General features: G+C 36.3%; 2 protein-coding genes across 2 annotated transcripts; both read right to left on the bottom strand.

Annotated features, from left to right (window-relative positions):
* Positions 1 to 5,915: 5,915 nt before the first annotated feature.
* LOC137742612 (3-deoxy-manno-octulosonate cytidylyltransferase, mitochondrial) lies at positions 5,916 to 9,222 on the bottom strand. The gene is made up of 8 exons (XM_068482522.2): positions 8,839 to 9,222; positions 8,542 to 8,587; positions 7,781 to 7,867; positions 7,583 to 7,707; positions 7,257 to 7,396; positions 7,049 to 7,100; positions 6,815 to 6,925; positions 5,916 to 6,334 (listed from the first exon to the last, which is right to left on the bottom strand). Exons 1-8 carry the CDS (start codon positions 9,070 to 9,072, stop codon positions 6,242 to 6,244), a joined length of 888 nt encoding a protein of 295 aa, XP_068338623.2. The 5' UTR covers positions 9,073 to 9,222; the 3' UTR covers positions 5,916 to 6,241.
* Positions 9,223 to 12,147: 2,925 nt separating this feature from the next.
* Positions 12,148 to 12,947, bottom strand: LOC137742826 (uncharacterized). Its single transcript, XM_088680196.1, has 2 exons — positions 12,525 to 12,947; positions 12,148 to 12,310 (listed from the first exon to the last, which is right to left on the bottom strand). The coding sequence occupies exons 1-2, from the start codon at positions 12,894 to 12,896 to the stop codon at positions 12,224 to 12,226; spliced, it is 459 nt and encodes a 152-aa protein (XP_088536322.1). The 5' UTR covers positions 12,897 to 12,947; the 3' UTR covers positions 12,148 to 12,223.
* Between the last annotated feature and the right edge of the window lie 11,400 nt (positions 12,948 to 24,347).

Genomic DNA, 24,347 nt, shown 5'->3' with positions numbered 1-24,347 from the left:
CCACAATATGTTTCTAGAATAACATATTAAAATTTCATTACGATCTAACGGTCGAATCTCCGTCAATTGCCCAAAACCAACTAGCGGTTAACATTTATTTTACTAACTTACAAATCAAATTCGGGAAGATCCGTACGTCGGATTCTCGATCCATAAATCCCTATGATCTTTAAATATTACGTATTATAATGTATCCAAGTTTGGTGACGATTCAACGGTCGGATCGTCGATTCATATTTTTATCAAGTAATGTATCGTACCGAATTTAGGTTTCAACGATCAACCTACGTCATTCAAATATCAAAATTGAATTCAAGACATTCGACATAGCCTAAAAATAGCATTGGCAGCCCACTGGCCACCGTGGGTGACAGTCGGCCGCCCCGACTCGCAGAAAAATCCAACTATTTCCAAAAATTCTCAAACTTCACAGAAATGAAGATATCAATGAGTTGAGCAACTTTCATACTTACCATGAAGTCTAAAAGTGGACAGAAGATGGTCAATTTTGCCCACAAAACCGGCGGTGACTAAAACTTTCTAGCGTCAATTCGTCGTCTACGGTGGACCAACGGGGTCAAGGTTGGTTGGGATTTGCTCCTCGGATGATGGGCTACAAAACCCAAGTGGTGGCATTGGTCATTGCTTTGTCGGAAAATCAAAAGGGATGGCCAGGGCACCGTGAGAACCATCAAATTTCGTGGCCTCAAACCACCATATACAGAGGTTAATCAAAGTGGTTCTTGGGTGGATTTTGTAGAGGGGAATGAGAGTTTCAAGATAGTGGTGGTGGCATTGAAAAATTCCATCGAAGTTGGCCGGAATCGGCCTTGGAAGATGGGTGGTTGTAGACGTGTACGGACGGAAAACCCACGAGAAAGGCTTTCAGCTTTTTTACTTTTTTTTATTTTTTTATTTATTTTTATTTTATTATTTTTTTTTTCTGATTTCTGATTGGGCTGTTGCCCTTTTCTTTTCTTTTTTTTTCATCTAATTGATCCTTCTTAAACTTTTAACTAACTCTCAATAACCAACTTCAAACGTATTGTAACATTCCACATCATCCAGAGGAGTGGATCCTGTAAGCCTTATATGTTTATTCTCATCTCTACCTAGTACGAGGCATTTTGGAAGCTCATTGGCTTCGGATTCCATGGGAACTTCGAAGTTAAGCGAGTTCACGCGAGAGCAATTCCATGATTGGTAACCCAGTGGGAAGTTCTCGTGTGAGTTCCTAGAAACAAAACCATGAAGACGTGGTTGGGGCCTAAAACGGACAATATCGTGCTACGGTGGTGGAGCGGGCCTGGGATATGATGGACCCCGGGCCGGAATATGACAATTTGGTATCAGAGCCTAACCCTGGCTGTGGTGTGCCGACGATGACGTCGGGCCCCTAGGGGGTAGATTGTAACATCCCATATCGTCTAGGAGAGTGGATCATGTAAGCCTTATATGTATATTCTCATCTCTACCTAGCACGAGGCCTTTTGGGAGCTTATTGGCTTCGGGTTCCATGGGAACTCCGAAGTTAAGCGAGTTCGCGCGAGAGCAATCACAAGATGGGTGACCCATTGGGAAGTTCTACTGTGAGTTCCCAGAAACAAAACTGTTGACCATCGTCTAGAGAGACGTATGACTTATTCTTTTAGCATATCCTCGTAGTACTCGTTGGTGCGAACGCATAGGCGAAAACCGTTTATGAGTCTGGATTATAACAGTATAGTTATGGACGTTTGAAGTTGGTTATTGAGAGTTAAGTAAAAGTTTAAGGACCAATTAGATGAAAAATAAGAAAAAGGCAGCAGCCCAATCAGAAATCAGAAAGAGAAAAAATAAAAAATAAAAAAGGGAAAAAGCTATGAGCTTTTCCCGTAGATTTTCCGTCCGTACACCTCCACGACCACCCACCTTCCAAAGTCGATTTCGACCAACTCCGATAGAGTTTTTCGACGCCACCCCCACCATCTTGAAGCTCTCATTCCCCTTTACAAAATCCACCCAAGAACCACTTTGATTAACTTCTGTAAGTGGTGGTTTGAGGCCACGAAATTTGATGGTTCTCACGGTGCCCCGGCCACCCTTTTTTATTTTCCGGCAAAACGGCAAAGCGATGACCAATGCCACCATTTAGGCTTTGTAGCCCATCATCCCAAGAGAAAATCCCAACCAACCTTGAGCCCGTTGGTCCACCGTAAACGACGAATCGACGCTGGAAAGTTTTAGTCACCGCCGGCTTTGTGGGTAAAATTGACCATCTTCTGTCCATTTTTGGACTTCGTGGCAGGTATGAAAGTTGCTCCACTCACTGAGATCTTCATTTCTAGAAAGTTTGAGAACTTTTGAAAATAGTTGGATTTTCCGGCGAGTCAGGACGGCCGACCGCCACCCACAGCGACGCGTAGCCAGTGGGCCGCCAATGCTATTTTTAGGCTATGTCGAATGTCTTGAATTCAGTTTTGATATTTGAATGACGTAGGTTGATCGTCGAAACCTAAATTCGTTACGATACGTTACTTGATAAAAATGTGAATCGACGATCCGACCGTTGGATCGTCACCAAACTTGGATACATTATAATACGTAATATTTAAAGAGCATAGGAATTCATGGATCAGGAATCCGAAGTACAAATCTTCACGAATTGGATTTAGAAGTTAGTAAAATAAATGTTAACCGCCACTTGGTTTTTGGCAATTAGCAGAGATTCGACCGTTGGATTGTAATGAAATTTTAATAAGTTATTCTAGAAACATATTGTAGATCTTTGGGAGTTTCGGATTGGAAATCTGATATGCGGATCTTCCGGGTCGAGTTATACAAGGTTGTAGACCTCCCCGTCGATCTTTGATCGACGGTTTACTTGTGGTCAATGAGTCTCGAACTATTTTAGAATATCTTTAAGGATGTGTTTTACGTGAATTATGTATTCTATTGATAAGAGTTCTGAGATGTGATTCGATAATTGATCACAGGCGCCAATCATTTGGGATGTCTCGATGCGTGTGCTAGAGAATCATAGCATGGACTCCAGGTGAGTGGATCTTTTCTTTTTATCGTACATATTATTGATAGTTCCATCGACACTTTTAAATTGATTTAGGTATATTACATTCATATAATTAATGTGAATGCTTGAAGTACTATTATGAAATATGAATGGTTTGATTCTTGTTTAGGGTATGTAGGTAGTCTAACGAGACACTAGATGCAGCCATAATATATTTGAGACAAAAGTCTTATTTGGGAAATTGAGCAATGTGAAGGAAGTTGGTGGAAATGTGAGATTTAACCTTATGTTTTTGTTGGTTAAATGTTGGTCATAAATCAATGTGTGAGACATTGAGAGAGTAAAGTAAAGAATCGTAAATAATGATGGTGAATTAAACTAATATTTAGTTGGACTTGTTCCCGATAATTATTCCAGAAATAAATAATTTGGGAGTAGGGTATTACAGATTATGCATATTTTGCTATGTTATATATATATATATATATATATATATATATATATATATATATATATATATACTGGTAAATGCAATGATATGGTTGGGTATTAGATTGTATCATGACATATCCATATGTATATTATCTGTAAAGAATTACTGTGAATGCTTTGAAGTGCGAAGAGGAACGCAGGATGCACATGTAAGTTTAGGTAAGTTTATGGTGTTACTTGAAATGATCGAGTTATGGCATGACTATATTTATACTTTAGGCAACTCCGACCTTATACAGGTTGCAATGATAGGCAACTCCGACACTGTCGTACAGGTTGCCTATGAGTCGTACATGTTAATTGAGATGTATTGAGCGCTCATAAACCTGCACCTCGGTGTTAGTGCTCCCGCCTATGGCCAAGGTACATTCCTTCACGTGATGTTCACCTCCCGCACCTTACACTCACCTTGGATCCAAAGTAGGTGCACAGTCCTGCTGTACATACCACAATAGGTGGTTCCGACTCGTAGGTGACCCGCGATTATTCGCAATCTTCACGTGATCGTAGCACTTAAACGTATTTATTTACATTCAGTCTTGTCGTACAGACCACTTTAGGTGGTTCAAACTCGTGTGCAGGTATACTTATTGAGTTATTGGCTAGCATGTTGATGAACTATTAACTAGCATGTTGATGAGCTATTGGTTAGTATATTATTGTAACATCTCACATTGCCCAGGGAAGTGAATCATGTAAGCTTTATATGTATATTCTCATATCTACCTAGCATGAGGCCTTTTGAGAGCTCACTGGCTTCGGGTTCCATGGGAACTCCAAAGTTAAGCGAGTTCGCGTGAGAGCAATCCCATGATGGATGACCCACTGGAAAGTTCTCGTGTGAGTTCCCAAAAACAAAACCGTGATGGCGTGATCGGGGCCCAAAGCTGACAATATTGTGTTACAATGGTAGAGCAGGCCCGGAATGTGGTGGGAGCCCAGGCCGAGATGTGACATCTTCCACCTTACATCACATTTCAATATTTTCAACATTTTCTACCAAAGCTTTCATATAATTTTTGGGAGAAAAAAATGACTGTGGAAGCTCATCGAAGATGTTACGTTGTGTGAATGTTGGGTTCACACTACTCATGGAAAATGCGCCAGAAGTATTCAAGGTCATTAAACTCAACGCATCCTTTACTTGTTGGAAAACCACTATCTCTCATGTTTCCGGTAATCTGCGTTGTGGGACAAGTTTAACGGATCATTAATTTATTTATTTGTATTACACCCACATTTTATAACAGTCTTATCCCACATTTATAGACACTACAAACACAATACAATGCGAAGAAGAACCACAACAAATCATTCAGCAAACGGGAATGTTGGCAAATTGTCAAAGATTGCCCCAGATACAGAATTGTGGCAATCGGTCCAGAAGTTGTCATGCATGACATGGGTCTACACAGTTTGCTAGAAGTAGACACAGCCGAACAAGAAGGCGGCACATTTGAAGAGACAGAAGGGACACTAGAAGAAGTGCCGAAAACCAGCCGACTCGTCAGTCCCTTAGGCCTCAAGGTAAAAAGGCGGCAAAGAAAAAAAGGTGTTCTTCCAAAAATGACTACACAAAATATATGTACGAACTTGCTTGCCAAGGTGAACTAAACATGACGCAAGAAGCAGCTAGAGATGAGGAAAAAACATCTATTATGGCAGTAATATTAGCAGATACTGAAAGACATGATGCGACGGCTGAGAGATATATAGAAATAGTTAATCGAGAAAACAAGAGGATTAGAAAAACACTTAATCGAGAAAACGAGATGCTTAGAGAATAAAGGATAGCTCAAGCAGATTGTGACACTATAAACAAATCTCTAGTAGGACTGTTTTCGAATTCAAAATATCTTTGGACATCAAAAAAAAAAGACGTGGTGCGAAGGAGGCGTGCAAGAGACGCGGAAACAAGTCGAGGGGGTTCTAACTACAAAGATCCTAGCACCACATATCCTAGATCCACAAACTATGTATAATTTCTTATTTATTTGTACTACTTTAATTAATTTCGTCTTTACTTTTTAGTTCTTATATGTAATTTCGTCTTTATTTTTAGTACTTTATGTAATTTCGTTTTTATTTTTAGTACTTTATGTAATTTCTTATTTATTTTTAGTACTTTATGTAATTTCTTAAAAAATTAAAACTATTTATTTATTTATTATTTTATAAAAAAATTAATAATATTTTAAATGGGTTGGGTGCCAACACATTTTGTAAGGGTAGAGATCATTTGTGCCAGCGCATTTTTTAGAGGTGAAGATGCCTCTGACCTATTACTGTTCATTGGGGTCTATTACTGTTCACTGAGTGAATTAAATGGGCTAGGTGCTGGTGCATTTTTTTAGGGGTGGACTTGCTGTAAAGAAAAAAAAGAGTACAAAAGGTGGAGGGAATGAGAGAGATGTGAACAAAATTTAATCCTTCAATTATGTCACATAATAGTAATACACATTAATTCATATGATAAACATCATAAAAATACAACTTATAAACAATAAAGAATCCTAAACTTTCGGCTATGGATACCAAATTATCAGTGGAAGAGACAAACAGATCCACAAGGAATGACTGGTAATAATTCACTGTTAATATACAAAAGGATTTGCAAAAACTCGGCTGCATGCCGGCAAACCCCTTAGAAAACTTAACAGCTACAATCACAATAATTACGAGTGTACAGAAGACATACTCTTTTCCGTGGTCTGATTTACTGCTGCAAACTAGGAACTCCTAAGACAAGTTCCTTTCGCGCATTAGAGATTCAATCTTCTCAACATCTTCAGGGGCGTCAACACCATGAGCCTCATGGTCAACTTTAATCACCTACAAACGTAGAACCATTTGAACTTTTGGACATCCACATTTAAGCAAAAGAACCCGTCCAGGTATTCTACATCCTGGGACGTTTGATTTTTATACCCCGTATTTGAGGAGATCAACTACCTCAGGCAAATATATGAAATTCCAATTCTTTTCCCTATTGGACTGAGGTAGTAGTGTTTGAGAGTTCCATGAAATTAAATTGATAGCATTTTGACGAACTAGCTTATTAAATCATCGCAAGCTACATGTATGATGTTTAATGCTCATGCCGCCGAGATAAAGGACTTCATACCCATGAAATGGCATGGTTAAATTCATTAAATCAATTTTGATGACTGCATCAATGTCAAATATGACTTGAATACAAACAGAATGAACATACCACAAAACAACGCAAAGATAAAACGAGTAAGATCAACAGAATTGAACAAGAAAGCATTGCAATGAGATGCGAGTCGGGAAGAACGGATCTTTTTGTACCTTCATCTTATACCCATTTTCAAGGACCTTAAGCTGCTCCAGATCCTCTTCTAGTTGCAAAGGAGTAGGTTGAAGTTCTGGATATATCTTTAGAAACTTTGTATCGTAGCTCTGAAAACTCAGGAACGGAGAATAATAAGCTCACAAGTTAAAAGCCAATACAAGTGGTATAAAATAACTTACAACCACAAATAACCATGCACAATTTATCAAAGTACAATGTCAATTTAATACCTGAATTCCTAGATGAAGCAAATAGGGAAACTGTGGATTTGCCTTTCCTGACCTTTATCAGAGGACAATTAGTCAAGTCTTGCAAACAACCAGAAAACAAGTTCTAACTTTTTTCATTCACCACGAAATAAATAGTTTCATGAGAAAAGAAAATCTCGTGTGCAAACCGATAAACACAAGAAACAAAAACAGATAAGCATAAGCTTACTTGTTAAATGGAATCAGCCCCCTTGAAAAATAGATGGCATAACCACTATTATCCACCACACATTTCACTCGATTTGGATCCCATGCATCTTCAAGTTGTAATGACGTGACTGCAGTGCTAAACACTGCATCTGGAGCTTCCTGACAAGATTAAAACATCCATTAAATACCGAAATACGTCATCACATTAGAAATGAAATTAAACGGCTGAAGGAGAAGAATTGTTGAAAATCGAAAATAGCAGAATGCCAACGTCGATTTATTCTTCCTATGGTGGCAGTCACATCTGAAGGGGCAAAATCATGGAAAAAAGGAGAAATTAGTTACCTGCAAAGCTTTAACAATTCCGTCTATTATCTCAGGTTCAATAAGAGGCTCATCCCCTTGAATATTGACAACTATATCATAATTCTTCTTGAGCTTCTCAATTGCTTCAGAACAACGCTCGGTACCTTTAAGTTCATAAAAAAGAATATAAGCTACCGTAAAAAGCAATTATATAATTAATCTGAAAAAGGTGTATACCGTTCCGGCAGGATTCTGAGGTCATTACGACATCAGCTCCAAAACTGTGACAACATTCTCGAATCCTCTCGTCATCTGTTGCCACAACTACACAAAGGAAGGTAAAATAAGGTTTCAGACATATACATAGAGAGAGTTCACGTCACAAAATTTCATGAAGCCTTTTTATCACTCTCATCGGCATTAAGAAACACTTAATGACATCAAGAGGATGTAAGCGTTAAGCCTAAAACGAAAGGTCACTTAGGTATTAAAAGTATAGAAGATTGAACCAAATCTTATCACGTCTGGTCTATTTAAATCAACCTAAGTCACTTGAGGTTGTTTTGGTTATCGAAGATCTCTGTAAAGGTGATTATTCTTTGGGGAATACAGTGTCTTCCTCTTTCAACCAAAGTCAAGGAAGTTACTTGTAGTGGATAGGAAAACTAATGAAAAAGGTTTGAAAACTTTGAGTTTTAACCAAAAAGACAAAAATGTGTTGTAAGTGAATAATACAAATGACTTTTTAGAGTAAAAATGTTCTTAACGTTAAACATGAACAGTATCATGAGTGTTTCCTTAAGACTCCCTTAATGGATACGGGAATTGGACAAGTACCACATCGAATCAGCTCGTAGAAGTTGAGATAAGCTGCCTAAAATTCAAATGACGGCACGGGGTTTTGGATGCCTCAAAAAACCGCTAGATCTAATGAAATGCCTCAGAAATCTGAGATTAAACACGAAAAACCAAAATCGCATGGAAATGAGTAGACATACCAACACGATCCAGTGTACTTGCAAGTTTTGCCCTTTCCCATGTTCTCTGTAAATACCAAGAAAAAATTATGTCAAATGTTGCCCGATTACAATTTACCAAAATCCCAATTTTTTCTAATTTTTAACACACCCTGCTGTAGATCCATACTGCTTAAAACTCCCAAATTTCATTGAAATTGATGTCCAAATTCAAAATTAAACAATACCATTTCAGACTAGATATGAAACATTTCTTACAGAACAAAGATTTCAGAAAAACATCATTAAATTATATGTTTTTAAGGTAAACTGAGGGACCTGGATCATGGGTTTTCCGAGGATCTGAACGAGGGGCTTGCCCTGGAAACGAGAAGAAGCAAAGCGGGCGGGTATGATGCCAACGACCCGGCTCCGGAACTTCTTAGTCTGACCCAAGTAGACCCGGGCCCCAATTGCCACCGCAACCGCAACTCCGGCGACGATTCCGTGGACGATCCATGCCTTTGTGCTGTTCCAAGATCCAGAGGAGGACGACGACGAGCACGTCGACATTGGGTTGATGTTTGATTTCACTGAACAGAGTGAAAGCAACTGTCGTTTTCTCTGGTAAGATTTTATGGGTATTTATACTTTTCACCCGTTCTAAACGGGTGGTTCGGGGTAGATGGAAGTTGGAAGTTGGAACTCACCTGGGTGGACCGCGATCCCAATGAAATTTGGGAGTTGTAATGAAACACTTCGAGATTGTTTATTTTTAACGAAAAATGATATTTTTATTTTAAAATCTTTTATGAAAATAGCTTAGGTTAAATTTATTTTAATAAAAAATCATGCTATAACTTTATTTAATTAAAAAGACTTAAATTTTAATGAAAAATCTTTAAATTTTAATAAAAAGGACAAAAGAACTTAAATTTTAATGAAAAAGACATAATTTTAATAAAAATAACAACAAGTCTGACGCACGAACTCATAGTGCACTGTTTATAAAATTTATGACACTATTTATGAAACTTATTCCACTGTGAAAACTTAGCCCCACTCTTCGAACCCACCTTCATTTTCTCAACAAGACTGTATCCATCAACAATTGTTTCGAACACAACGTGCTTTCCTTCAAGCCACGGGGTCATTGCAGTGAAAATGAAGGCCTGATTTGGTACTGAGGTGATTATGAAAAAAGCTGGTATAAAAGAAGCTGCAAAACCCAACTTTGAAAAATCGGCTTTTTCACATCTATTTTACATAAAAGTTTACCAAACACTATAATACTGCTTTTTTTTTTTTTTTCAAAAGCACTTTTACAAAAAAGTTTACCAAACACTTTGCTACTTTATTTCATAGCTGCTTATTCTCACAGCACAGCAGAAGCAGCTTTTTTTTAAAACACAGCAATACCAAATCAGCCCGAAGAATTGTGAACCATTAGGATTAGGTCTAGAATTTGCCATGGAATATATTCCAGGGCCGACATGCTTCAAGTTGAAGCTCTCATCTGCAAATTTCGCCCCATAAATCGACTCTCCTCCAGTCCCATTGCCTTTTGAGAAATCTCCACCCTGATACATGAAATTATATAGGAATAATGCGATGAAATGTAGAGCCGTTAAAGTGCAGCTGCTTCCCTCTCATTTTATGAAAAAAATGGTAAGGGCTGAGGCTCTGAAGGCTTTCTAATTTGCTTCAATTAGGGAATAGCCTGATAATCCAATCCCCTTGTCTTCAGTACAAAGAGCACGAAAATTTTAAGCATTTTTCGGGTTTTTTTTATTAGCAAATAACCCCATTACAACTCGACCCTCATCCTCTTCACATGCATGAGGCAATTCTGTAGGCAATTCAAATTTAAAATGAAAACAGTCAATAATATATTTACACAACTATATTAATAATTAGGGATTGGTCAAGAGTGAGTGAGTGATTAAAATCAGAGGAGGATTTGGTTAGGAATTGATCAAATTCACATATATGCACGCGCTTCCTTTCATAGTTTTTTTTTTTTTTTTTTTTTTTTTTTTTTGCCTTTTTTTTTTCTTTTTGTTGTCCTTACCATTAAATAAAGTTTGTAGATGGTTTTTAGTTAAAATCCAAAGTATTGAAGCTCTTTTCATTAGTTTTCTTTTTTATCTTTTTTTGGTACTATTCACTACATCTTTATTTGTTATTTTTCATTAAAACTAAAAAAGATTTAGATTTTTCATTAGTTTTCCTATGAAAATTTTCACTCATTTCTTTCACTATTTTTTTGTTTTTCGAAATGAAACAATTAAGGGGTTCAAGAAGATTTTGGTTGAATTTGATTCAGCTCTCACTGTGGAGAATTTTTTCATTGTGCTCGAAACACATATGATACATCACGTGTCATTATATAAATGGAGAAAGTTTTACTTTCAAATTGTTAATTTTTTAACTCAAGTATCTCACCACTTATATAATGACACATGATGTACTACCCTGTATTCCAGGCACACTGAAAAATCCCTCCTCATTGTGCACTTGATTCTAAATGCTCAAGTTGGTAATCATTCTATATGGAGTTTGATCTTAATAGTGGTTTTATGCACTGAAGTTGGTCTTGTGACATGTCTATCGAGAAATGAAGTTTTTTCTTGAAATCAAGTACGATATTCATTTTAATAGGGAACAACGTACAATCAAAGGAAAAAGGTGCCAACAATAAGCCTCAATAAAAACCTTCCTAGGAAGAAAACCTGAATGGAAAAAGAACGTCCCGCACCGACAAAATGAAGTATGTTACTAATGATTTGGCTAGTTAGATTTATCTTGCAATTTTGGTCTGTATTTTTTATAGCAAGCTCCTCCATTCTTCTACTAGTTGACATGGAAAGAGTCGCTTGGGCTCCAATTTAGGAGTCAAGTCTAAGGTCCAAGACTTGGGCTCCAATTTACAAGCAGAAATTTTCACCACACCCGTGTCACCTAGTCGGATTAGTGCCGAAGATGAGAGCATGTTGGCAAGGAAGTAACGACGTTAAATTTATCTTTCTATCGAGAACGATGTGACCAAATCAATTGACAACATAAAGTTAAGTTTCTGTTACATTTTCGAGCCGAACACTCGGATCACTACACCAAGTCAAAAATGGTTAAATAGTCTCACCTTGCAGAACACGTTTTGATGTGCTGCATACAGGCGACGGTAACTCATCGCAAGCTCAACACGCGCCTGTTATGCACGTAAATGCAGTAAACGAGCAGCTTTTGGTCAAAGGCACTGTTCAAAGGCACATGGCCAGGCTCTGATCTATGGAAATTACAATATTCTTTCAAATACATAGTAGATGTTAGAATATGCAACAAACCTGAATAAAATCAGCAGCTTTTGACGCCTGATCCCATAATCACCACCTACAAGCAATATCAATCAACCAAATGCGTTACTTGAATCGATACTTTAGTAAGCATTATAGACCAAAGTAACAAAATTTCAAATGTGAATTCAAAGTTAAGTTCCTAACTTTATATTACCATAAAGATCAGCATACTTACATCGATATCACTAGCGGGAAGATGTAGCCCCGTCTTGAAGGATCCAAAAACTTCAACCTAGAGAGCGACCATTCATTGAACACCATCACGATATCATGAAATTGTTCGTGCTTAAAATCACACACCTGCACATTCGCACTCACCCATACGTAGGAAAAAAACAGTACCTTGGATCGAGGAAATATATATTTGATTATGTCAGAGACACGTTGTACTGCTGCACTGCGTGACTATTGTTCTTCTGGGGTTGGAGACAGAAAATCACAAAAATCCGCAATCTCTGCAATACCCATAACAGATGCACAAATTTGAAGTTGTACATACACACCACATTACAATTACACAATTTTTTCCCTAGAAAGACATTGAATTCAAATACAAGTAAAAGAAAAAAGCAAAAAAAAAAAAAAAAAATATATATATATATATATATATATATATATATATGTGCGCGCGCGCGCGCGTATCTATGCAGTTAAAAGTGGAGGAAGTACCTTTATGAAGCTGAAGCATAGGGCTTTTGAATTACAATGACCACGAAACCACCCGCTCTCGAGCTTCGGTTCGACTTCAAGAGCCGGCGTCGTCGGCTCGGATTGGTGAAGCGGCGTCCATGGCTCCGCTAGGCGGACAGAAGACGAGGAGGAAAGAATTGGGTCAGGTTCGTCGGCGGCGACGTCGAGGGAGAAGAAATCGGGGGCGGCGGTGTCGACCGAAGCGCATTGGGAAGTGGAGAGAGTAATTTCGTTGCGGAAAACAGAGTAGGGCTCGAGGTCATCGGGCGGCGGCGGAGATTGGTTGAGGGTGGAAAGAGAGAGGGCGGGTAAGGTTTCGTAGAGAAAGCTTTGTGTCAGTGGCTCCTCCATGCTGCAGAGGAGGATACGGCGGGTACAGGAATTCGGGGTTGTGACTTGTGAGGGTTTTGCACTTTTTAACTTGTTTGAATGCTGGTCAAACAATGATTTCTGCTAACGGAAATATGAAAATTTGTAAAGGCGACCAAAGAATGTTGGTCAAACATTGATTCCTGTGGTGATGAATTATATGTTGGTGATTGGTGATCAGGCGTAGTTGAAATATCTTTGTGAATTTTTTCGGTCTTTAGAATAATAGACAGTTATAATGAAATTTCTTACTAGTTTGTTCATTAAAAAAATTACTTTAATTTTACAGAAGAAATAGTTCAACTAAATTCATAGTTTTAGTTGTAGTAAAACAAAATAAAAAATAAAAAAATCATAGTTTTAGTTGCATTAAATTTTTTGGGATAGCTTTTTGTCTAGCTTTTCGGACCCCTTTTAGAAACTACTTGGAAATTCGTCTCCGTACTCGTCGAGAAATAGGACATCAAGTAATATATCACTCAAGATAAAAGAGTCGTCTCACTAACCATTCGAGATGGGCGGCCTCAATTGTTGTTGAAGAGGAGACATTCTTACGTTCGTTGCCCGAACCACTTCAATCATACGACCCATTGACAAAAATTTAGGCCTACTCAACTGCATCTGATTTTCAGGCTCACCAAACTCCACTCTTTGGTCTCACCCTCCTCTCTCTTTGTCATAGCCCGGGTTCTAGATATAAACATCTCTCCTCGAGGGAGCTTAGGTTGTCTAAAGATAGCCTAAATTACTTTTATTTCCAGCCCAAAAAAATGATTTTTTTTTTAATAAACGATATTATCTACACTAAGGCAAAGGGAGTCTGCTTAGCCTCACAATGGGCTAGCAATAATGTGGTTCAATTTCACTTTTGGCGAAAATCGAATTTAAGAGCTTTCACATACAAGTGAAGAAGAATACAACTAGATCGTAGTACTAAGTGGCGACCCCAAAAAAAAGGCATGTACATGAAGTTAAATACAAAATTGGATTCTTAATTTATTCATGATGTTCTTGTTTAATTTTCAAAACGATGTCATAATTCAAAACAACTCTTGGTTTTGTGATGCAAGGCAAGTAATTACAAATAAGAAATTCACTTGAAGTCAAATTAAGCACGTCACAAGTTCTTGATCAGTAGGGCATCACCTTGGCAAACACACACAACCATTCCACACATATTATTACCAAAAAAAAAGAGGGAGTTTTAATAAAACACTCCCGGTACTATTCACTTTTAACGAAAAATCATATTTTTACCTTTCTCTGATACTATTCAATACACATGAATTTATTTGTCATTTTTCATTAAAATTAAAAAAAAATTGAAGTTTTCGTTAGTTTTCCTATAATAAAAAAAATGATCATTAATTAAACAAATTCTTTTTGCCAGTCCACATGTGTGGAATATCAAACAACATTAATTACCTAATTTAACTACATCCCCAAAATTCTTGACCACAACGTCTCTAACTTCTAACCGTACGATTGGTGGTTATTGCAAGAGATGAGCATTGTTTGTTGTGTGCAACAATGTTTCATAAAGTGGCTTCCAAGTAGTTGCCTAACTTCAATTCTTCTAAAATTAGAATCCAAAACAAATGCTGGTGCAACTCCTTTTGCTGCACCACATATATATTTTGCTGCTACAAATTTTCCAAAATTGTGTTTAACCACAATATTGATGAACTCGTGAGGCGACGGATGTAGCTTCAGTGACGGAAAGGATCTACCCCTACACACAAAACGTGAGTTCAAACTTTTCCGATGGCTTCCCCACATGACCTCCCAATGGACAATCAAAGTTTGTTCACACAACGAATGGTCCTCGTGTACAACATCTTTTGTGAAGCCTTCGTTTCGGAACCCGATCCTCCAGAGCTTCCAGCTAAGATCATTGCATGCATCTCAATCGTCACCTTGTTGTTCTTGATTTGCAACCACATTCTCAATGTGACCCTTGCCTGGCTCCTAGGAGTCATCCCAGAACATGATCTTGAGGGGGGAGACATCATTTACGGGCCTCAAATTGACATTCTCGATTCGAGTCCCTTTCGGATAGCTATAGTGCAAAATACGCAGAGGCTGGGAGTGATGACGAGAGTCATGCCGGATTTCGATGAAGGAAGAGGGCCGAGGCTTAGGGCTTTGAAGAAACTGCCACCATTACTGAATTATGGAAGCTGTGAAATAAGATCAACGAGTTCATCAAGGTGTACTGCATGTGCAATTTGTTTAGAGGATTTTGCAGATGGTGATTCGTGTCAAATTTTTTCACTTTGCAACCACATGTTCCATTCGAATTGCATCGACCATTGGTTGATGAACAAGCCAACTTGCCCAGTTTGTCGAAATTGTATTATGGATGTATGACCAATACTTTTAGTTCTTTTTAATTTTTTTAGTTTTTGAGATTTGTACGTTGTGAATCTGTCAAACACCAGTAATTACCAACATTCTTTGTAAGGCATGTTAATAGTTTGCAACCACTTTAGCAAACACTTTAAGCCAAGCAATTACCCTAATTTTGGGGTTTAAATGGAACTTTGTTCATACATTCGATTCTTGGTATGCAACCATATAACGAATTTAAATTAATTATATTCCCAAGGCCTCGACACGAGACGACTCTTTCTTAAACTAAAACTTTCCCAAACAAATTATAAACCTTCGTTCTTAAGTGGAAACACCTACATGTTATATATTGGATACAAAATATGAGATGTAGAAAATTTAGAGGTAGTGTTGAAGAATAAGAAGAAAAAAGTACATATTATCATTGGCGGAGCTACACCCACGGCTACAGTGGGTTATACCCTAGGGAGGATTTTAACAAATTGCAGCTATAATAGTTTATATATTTGTTGCTTATTGTAAGTATAATAGCCCACCCAAATCCTATCAAAACTAATAGTTAATGTGTTTCTTAATTTATAAATAATACTTTTTTTTTTCAAATAATACTTTTATTACCTTATATATTATTTTTAGGCTAAAAGTAAAAATGGTAAATTAATACATAATTAGGCCTCTCCTACTCTCCATGCTTTTTACCATGCATATTCGTTCAAAACAAACAAAAAACCCTCTACCCTACTCCACAAAGCTGCGTTGCTTTCCCAAGAAAAGAAAAACTATGAATCACCATCAAATTATTCTAATGAAATTCAACACCAAGTATGTTCTTCATCTCTTCATTTAACTTATTTCTTGATTCAATTGTTAGGTTAATTTTTTTTATTTTTTTTAGTCCTTGAATTTGTCTATTAAGGTTAAAGATTTTTGGGAATAATCCATGTTTCATGGTTCTTGTATTTGTAACTAATAAAAAAGGGCTCAACGACAATATCAATTCTGATAATAACAAAAGATTTCAATTCCATTACAGATATCTATGGCACAACTTGAATTGGTATCCCCTAACCTTATTTTTTCTTTTGGGTACTTGTTATCAACAAAAGTGATAATATTTATTCTCTTTCTATTGCTTTTTCAGTTTTTTGTATGCATGTTTTATTTGTGTAAAAATTAGTTGGAAAGTAATTAATAAACTCATTTGGATTAGTACTTCATGTTCTTACTTTATGTAGATTATTATATAATTTTATGTAGGTAAAAGAAATATCATATAATTACATGCTAATAATTTTAGCTAGCCCACCCAAGAAAAATTTTCTAGCTCCGCATGTCTTTTTCCAACTCATGTCGAGACTTGGACTTTGTCATGTCGGGAAAATGTATGTCGCGACATGCCAAGACTCGCAAAGTGTCAGCACAATGCGTGTCATGATTTGTCTTTGACATGCCAATGACAAGCCAAGACTCACAAAATATCGATCATGGCATGCCAATGTCATGCCAAATTTTCTACCATGGAATGCCAATCCTCGCAAAATGTCCATCATGGCATGACATTTGTCATGCCAAGCTTAGCAAAATGTCGACCATGACATGAGGCTTGACATGCCATGCCTCGCAAAATGTCCATCATGGCATGCAAACCCTTGCAAAATGTCGACCATAGCATGCCAATGTCATGCCAAGCCTCGCAAAATGTCGACCATGACATCATATTATGAAAATGGAAAAAAATTTAAGGATTATATTTTACTTCCTAAGTTATTATATCCTTGAGGAGGATAACTAGAGGTTGAGGCTCATGGATTATAGGGCTCGTTACAAGCCAAATCAAACAACCCCCTCTAATATTAGGTCAAGATTTCATAAAGATAGGCAAGCGATTTATTACTAATTATACTTATAATATCGGTCAACTTGCATCTTAAGCCAGTAGCAAAGCTACACTAAGGGCAATGGTGCTCACAACTCCAATAACCCAATGTTCCTCGTATTTTTTGTCTTAACTTTATAATTTGTTCAAAAAAGAATAAATTTGATGGTGTAGTTGGAGCGGTGCTAGATATTTTGCATACCATTCAATTGGAATTTTGCTTTATCATTTAGACTGGAGGTACAATTTTCTTTAATTTTATTTTATGAAACAATGGTATTATCTAGATTAAGGTGTGGAGGAGTGAACTATGCCTTATTATAGGCTAGTAATAATTGTAGAATTATCGGAGAGACGGGCTAAAGGCCCACTTCCAACAACACCGATATTATCCCCAACTTGTTAATTACCACTTGCACAGTCACTCGGATGTGAGGTTTTATCACAAAATACCTCGGTATTAGTTAGAGTGGGATTAAGATATTTAAACTCTTATTTCTTTATTTCTATAGCAGATGTGAGATTTCAACACGCCCCTTTACGTGGGACCCAAATAGTGGGTCACATGTGGGAGATCCACACATCGGCAACCATGTGGAGCCAAAAGGACTCACCCTACACGTGAAGCCAAGGGACTCACCATCATCGCGCGGGGTCAAGGGGACCCACCCATCACGTGACAATACGAGCCCCCTCCCTGACTCTGATACCATGTAGAATTATTAAGGAGACGGGCCAAATGCCCACTTCCAACAACACTGATATTGACTCTAACTTATTAATTACCACCTGGATAGTCCCTCAGGTGTGAGGTTTTATCACAAAAGGCTTTGATATTAGTCGGAGTGGGATTAAGATATTTAAACTCTTCTTTCATTATTTCTCTAGCCGATGTAGGATTTCAACAATAATATGGTTCAAATTCATCTTTGACAAAAATGGAACCTAAGACCTCTCACTTACAAGTGAAAAGGAATACCACTAGACCGTATTACTAAGCGGCGATACAAATTTTACTTCCTCATTCATGTGGGTTGGTCTTTGCTTGACCACTTTATGCACTACATATGTTCATCCTTCACTTGCAAACTAGAATATTATAGAATTCACTTAATTACGTCTCTCATTAATTGTTTCAGACAACTATCTTATTGTTAAATCTAAGATTTCATACAATCATTATTAAATGTAGTATTAATGATGGGGTTTTAGGTTTCTTTTCAATTGATTGAATAAAACTAATAATTGAGTATTGTAAGTGGTGTGAAATTTTATTTTTAAGTTATTAATTTTTTAACACAAACATCTCACCATTTGTATAGTGACACGTGTTGTACCATCCCATATGCCGATCACACTGAAAAATCTCTCGTAAGATATATTATGTGAGCCTTTTGATATTCTTCTAAGACTCATAGCTACTGATCACATGTATTTATATTTTTTTTAGTACAACGATAGATTTATAATAAAGGTAGGGAAACAAATTGGTTGCGAACTAGTCATTAACGAGATTCAAACCTAAGACATCTCACTTATAAGTAAAGAGGAATAAACTAGACTATAGTACTAAGTGGTACATGTTTTTATACTTATAACTATAAGCAGGTTAATTCATTAAGGGTTTTCTTTTTTTATTTTTTTATTTTTTTTTATTTTGTGGAAAGTTTATTTATCATGACTCCATTATTATAAAATTCTGACTGCACCACTAATCTTACCGCATGAACAATAAGACATGTGTAAGATTTTTATCACAAAAAAAAAAAAAAATCCCGATGATAGAACCAATCAAGATAAAACATATTTATTTATTTATTTTCAATTTTAGGATTATGGTATTCTTTAAGAACGTTAACACAATTAATTAATATGCTTATATGCATGGTGTGTTAGTTTCTAACACGAGTAAATTGAATTTTCGCATGATAAACCAGTTTAACTAATATTATGTGAAGAAAAGAAAATTATAGAATAATTACATGTGCAAGCATGTTATACTAAATCAGTATGTGTACTGTTTACTTTAACGAAAAATCATATTTTTACACTAAAAGGTCAATCCTGGTACTATTCATTTTACCCTTTATTTTGTCCTTATTATTAAAATTCAAAGTTTTCAGGATTTTTTCATTAGTTTTCCTTTATATTTAAGATTGTAGCTCAGTTGGTTAAGAGTATATGCTCTTGCACTCAGGGTTCCATATTTGAATCCCCCTTTTCCTTACGATTAACGAACTTTTATTGTCCCAACATCATAATTGAATATATTTTTTCTCTTGGTCATCATCTAAAGATCATTTTTATAATAATAAAGAGAATTGATGGTTCCGATTATAATGTTCTGGCAAAATTTGGTTAATAGTAAGTGGATCATGACCGTTCTTTATCCTTATCATCATCTAGCTAGAGATCGAGGCCTAATCCTACCAATTTGGGGTAAATAGAATTGTAAAGTTTCTAAACTCAAGTTTGCATCGTCCTCCTCATAACTTATTTAGTATTTTAGAATACCACCTTTCAATAAAATAAAATAAGGTCCCAAAACGGCTTTTTTTTATGTCTGGTAATTAACATAGAAATTAAGGAAAATTATCGAAAAGTTCAAAAAAATTTTAGTTTTAATGAAAGTTGATAAATAAAGATGTAGTGAATATATAGTACCATGGAAATGTAAAAATATGGTTTTTCGTTAAAAGTGAACAGTACCAGGAGTGTTTTGTTAAAACTCCCTAGAAATTAACCGTACCTAAGAACTCCAAAAAAAAAAAAAAAAAAAAACTCTACCCGAACAACAAATTTAACGATCTCCAAGACTCCAACGTCTATACATGTAACAAGGATAAAACAATGAAACCACTCCAGGAAAGCGTAGAACCAGATTTTCATATTTATGTCATCAACCTCTAGATCTTCTTGAAAAAGTTTGTTAATTTGAACGGCAAAAATCTCGAATATGGGTCTAACAGTTTTTCCGTTCAACAACTTCTTCATAGACAAATACCAAGCAAAGCATGCGCATCCATGTCGGATTCCCAAGCCTTCGTTGATCATAACGTTAGCATTCTCATTCTTCGTCACCATGAACATGTTTGAAGCCCTTAAGCTTGTCATCCCACCTCCAGTTTTTTCTCTTCTTTCTTTCATCAGCACGATAATTTTTGTATACGTCTGCATCATAGCATTCTCCATCATACTTACGTTGATTGTCATCGCCCTCTTTTACGTCATCTGCGAGTTCATCCAGACGCCCTCTTATGAGAGGAGTAGTAACCCTGATACTGAAGCCGGGGATCAACAACGACTGTTTCGACCAGACAACAGTTCAGAATGGAATGACCAAGCTACATTTTATCAAGCAACCCTCCTGCATAATTTCAGGGTTTTGGAAATTTTGGACTCGATTGTTGATGTTTTGGAGGAGAGAAGAGACGAGAGGCAGCAGCGAGAAAGGGAACAAGTTATGGAGAGCAAAATGCCACCAGCTATAGCTTATGGAAGCCAAGAAATTAAAATTAATTGCAAAGATTGTGTTATTTGCATGGAAGATTTTGAGACCGATCAATTGTGTCAAGTTTTTCCCTCATGCAATCATACGTTCCACTCCAACTGCATGAACACTTGGTTGAAGAAGAGCCTAACTTGCCCGATTTGTCGTAATTGTGTGTTGGATTTATGAGGCATGCATGGGTCTACGCGAAAATATTGTACAAGGCGTTTAATCATTATTTTTGGTTGGACTGTCGTCTTCGGCAAGAGCCTACCATGGTGGAGAGCACCGTTCTCTTTCCAATATTGGCAACGTCGTGGCCATATAGATTTGACAAAGTAAATTACCATGGGGCTTGGTTCTCGGGCGAAGTCAAGTGGACGGACTGGATGGTTGTTAGTAACAGATTTTTGGTGGTTCGAGCAAAGTTTCAAAGTTTCAATGCCACTTTAGTACCACGGTGGAGATCACACATTGTTGAGGAATTGAGGCTTGTTTTCTTCCGGGGTGTGATTAGTGCTTCAATCACATGCGAGGCTTTGAATATGAATTTTCAAGGAGTTTTTGTGCCTCAACATTGTGCTAAAAATCCTTGCCTAGCACTACCTAGGCGCTAGACAGTTAGCCACCATTCCGATTAATTTCTAAGCGTTTGAAAATTAAGAAATGGTGCCTACACCTGCTTAGACATCCACTTAGCCCGTATAGACCCGCCTAGGCGCTCACCTAGATTGCAACTTTCATTTAGACATAAGACATATAACTTTCATTTTACATTTTTTTAATAAATTGTATAGCTTGTAGAATAGTTTAACGAATCCCTCATGTTTTCAATATGCTATCATACTTTATAATTTATATGTCATTCTATTTTTCAATTTATGTATCCTAATACAATTATGTATTTTTTTGAAGTATAAACAAGCACTTACTTACACAATAAATAATAAATTAACTTAAACCTGTCAAGGCTCGCCTAGGCGCTAGGCCTGATGAGTCCGCCGCCGAACTAGCATCTAACGTCTTCCAGAACTTTGGTCTCAAACGATGTTTGGTTGCATCTCATGACTTATATGAAATGGAGACATTGAACCTGGACATCTTAAATCTGTCACGCATTGATAAGTGAAATTTTTTTAATATGTAACGGCACGTGATTATTTAGGACGCTAAATGATGATAGTGTTTGTTTTCGCGTAAGTCTCTCCCCTAGAAGTGATGCGCTAAGTGCGTTTGAGTTTGATTATGCTCGATCCTCCCTGATTATGCTTGATTAGTTTCTCAGCTTTGAAAAGGGTGTACATATTTTATCTCATTCCCATATTATTTGTATAAAAAATAAATTGTAAAGGTAACACCTTTTGTTCTTTTACATTAATTTCACTAAAAAAAAACTTTTTTTATCGATGTTTGTGAGAACTCGTCCAACTGACGTATACGCTGACTGAGTTTTTAGTTCACTTCACACTAATTTTGATCTTCTGTCGAATTGGTTCAAAAATACATGTTTCCAACTCCAATCTAAAAAGTTTTGAAAATTGAAATTTCATAAATGCATGCCAAAATCAAATTTTTTAGAATTGAATTAATTTCAAAATTTACAAATTATGGGAGTAGTATAACTTCATCTATACACACTATCCCAAGATCAAAAGTATCTCATATTCATGACTCTCTCTACATGTGTGTGCGTGCGCACGTGTGTATATATATATATATATTTTTTTTTTTAAGTTTTCATTTTTGTATATAATATATTTATGGGAGCTGTAATTGAGAAAATAGAATCTATATTGTATAACAAAAAAAATGAACATATAAAAATTGATGAGTACATAATTAGGTTATATAATATAGGGAGTTTTAACGAAAAATTCACGGTATTGTTCACTTTAACGAAAAACCACATTTTTACACTAAAAAATCAAACCTGGTACTATTCACTTTACTCTTTATTTTGTCCTTATCATTAAAACTGTCACATCCCGGCCCGGGCCGGGACCACTTCCCGGGCCCGCTCCACCACCGTAGCACGATATTGTCCGCTTTGGGCTTACCATTCCCTCACGGTTTTGTTTTTGGGAACTCACGAGCAACTTCCCAGTGGGTCACTCATCATGGGATTGCTCTAGCCCCCTTCTCGCTTAACTTCGGAGTTCCTACGGAACCCGAAGCCAGTGAGCTCCCAAAAGGCCTCGTGCTAAGTAGGGATGGGAATATACATTTAAGGATCACCCCCTGGGCGATGTGGGATGTCACAAAAACTCAAAGTTTTCAAGCCATTTTCATTAGTTTTCCTTATATAATAATAGAGTTAGGCAAGTTTAAGAATTTTTAATTAGATTCGAAATATTCAAATATAGTCAAATTCATATATAATATTTTCAAAATCAAAATTTCAGTTTCAAGTTTGAATAGGATGCAATATTTTGAAACTTTTCGGCTCAAAATCAATTAGAGTCAGATATTTCTATCCAAGTTGCACCCCTAATTCTTACATAAAAGTTAACACAATGAATAAGATATAAGGGGTCCTTCTTGGAAATGTCATGGTCATCTATCCGAATTTAGGGGTCTTGTGCGAAAATTTTAAATGGTCCCCTCTTTAATATAATCTTTTAAGAAAGTATTAATATTTGTTAAAAAAAATACTAATTTTTGTTTTAGACATTGTACAAGGGAAATGATAAACACACATCATTTTTGGCCTCTTAGACACTTATATTTAATCTTGTTCGTTATATTCGTTTTATTTATCCAATTTGATGGCCAAAAATAAAAAGAAGTGTCTAAAAAGCTAAAAATCGTGTGTGAAATCACCTGCCAATAAGCAAATTTATTATTAAAACTAACACAAACTTTAAAACTAAATCTCAAGATCAATTAAGAAACACACAAGACAAATTCACAATAGCAATACAAACATAAAACACCTAAATTTACCATGCAAATTCAATCAACAATTGTATCATAATATATGTTAAATGCCTTACATGAATCGAATTGTTAGCACTTCAATCCAAGCAATTGAATGATCTCATTTATTTGAGGATTTACTTAAAAACAATATTATGAGTTATTGACTTATGAGAGAAATAATCCAGTATTCTTTTCCCTATTCAGCTATTTTCTATGTATTTGTTATTGAAGAAAATACTATATGATACCGCAATACAATAAATTTCAAAAATATTTTTTCATCGTTCACCAGTATCCAATAGTCTACATAACCAAAAAGTAAATGGCATCCCATTTGAAGTATCCGATACATATCGGAGAGTATCATGGGATGTAGATATCGGATACCAATACTTTTCCAAATTATAAGTACGGTAACATAACTAAATAGTAAGTAGTGTCATAGTCATATTTAACTGGAGAGTTATATAAAGATGGATAAGAGGGCGCAGCATGGAGTAGAGAGAATTCTGAGATGTATTTTCTCACCTAATTGTGCTTTTATTTATAGTAGTTTCTAGAAAGTCTTTAAGGAAAGGAATTCTCATTTTTTTTTTTTATAAAAATGGGGATTAGTTGTGGGGTACACACCACATTGAACTTTAACGATCCGAACCATCTCTTTTTCAAGTTGTACCTCATAGATTATCCTTACAAAATATTAGCCAAATCGGAAATATTTAAGACATCTAATTGGGTTCAAAGAAATGAACAAGTACTTTGTTATATAAGAAACAATAAAATTTGATCTTGATAA

Source organism: Pyrus communis, chromosome 11 (genome assembly GCF_041283825.1).
Source record: "Pyrus communis isolate YQ-2024b chromosome 11, ASM4128382v1, whole genome shotgun sequence".
NCBI lineage: Eukaryota > Viridiplantae > Streptophyta > Magnoliopsida > Rosales > Rosaceae > Pyrus > Pyrus communis.
The sequence above is the reverse complement of the archived record's forward strand: the minus strand, read 5'-3'. Positions and strand labels throughout refer to the sequence as shown.

Coding starts and splice junctions, on each gene's coding strand:
- LOC137742612 (XM_068482522.2), bottom strand. CDS start 9,072: ATGTCGACGTGCTCGTCGTCGTCCTCCTCTGGATCTTGGAACAGCACA. Junction 7,397..7,582: donor GAATTGTTAAAGCTTTGCAG/GTAACTAATTTC, acceptor TAATCTTGTCAG/GAAGCTCCAGATGCAGTGTT. Junction 6,926..7,048: donor TGCTTCATCTAGGAATTCAG/GTATTAAATTGA, acceptor CTGAGTTTTCAG/AGCTACGATACAAAGTTTCT.
- LOC137742826 (XM_088680196.1), bottom strand. CDS start 12,896: ATGGAGGAGCCACTGACACAAAGCTTTCTCTACGAAACCTTACCCGCC. Junction 12,311..12,524: donor TATGCTTCAGCTTCATAAAG/GTACTTCCTCCA, acceptor TGGGTATTGCAG/AGATTGCGGATTTTTGTGAT.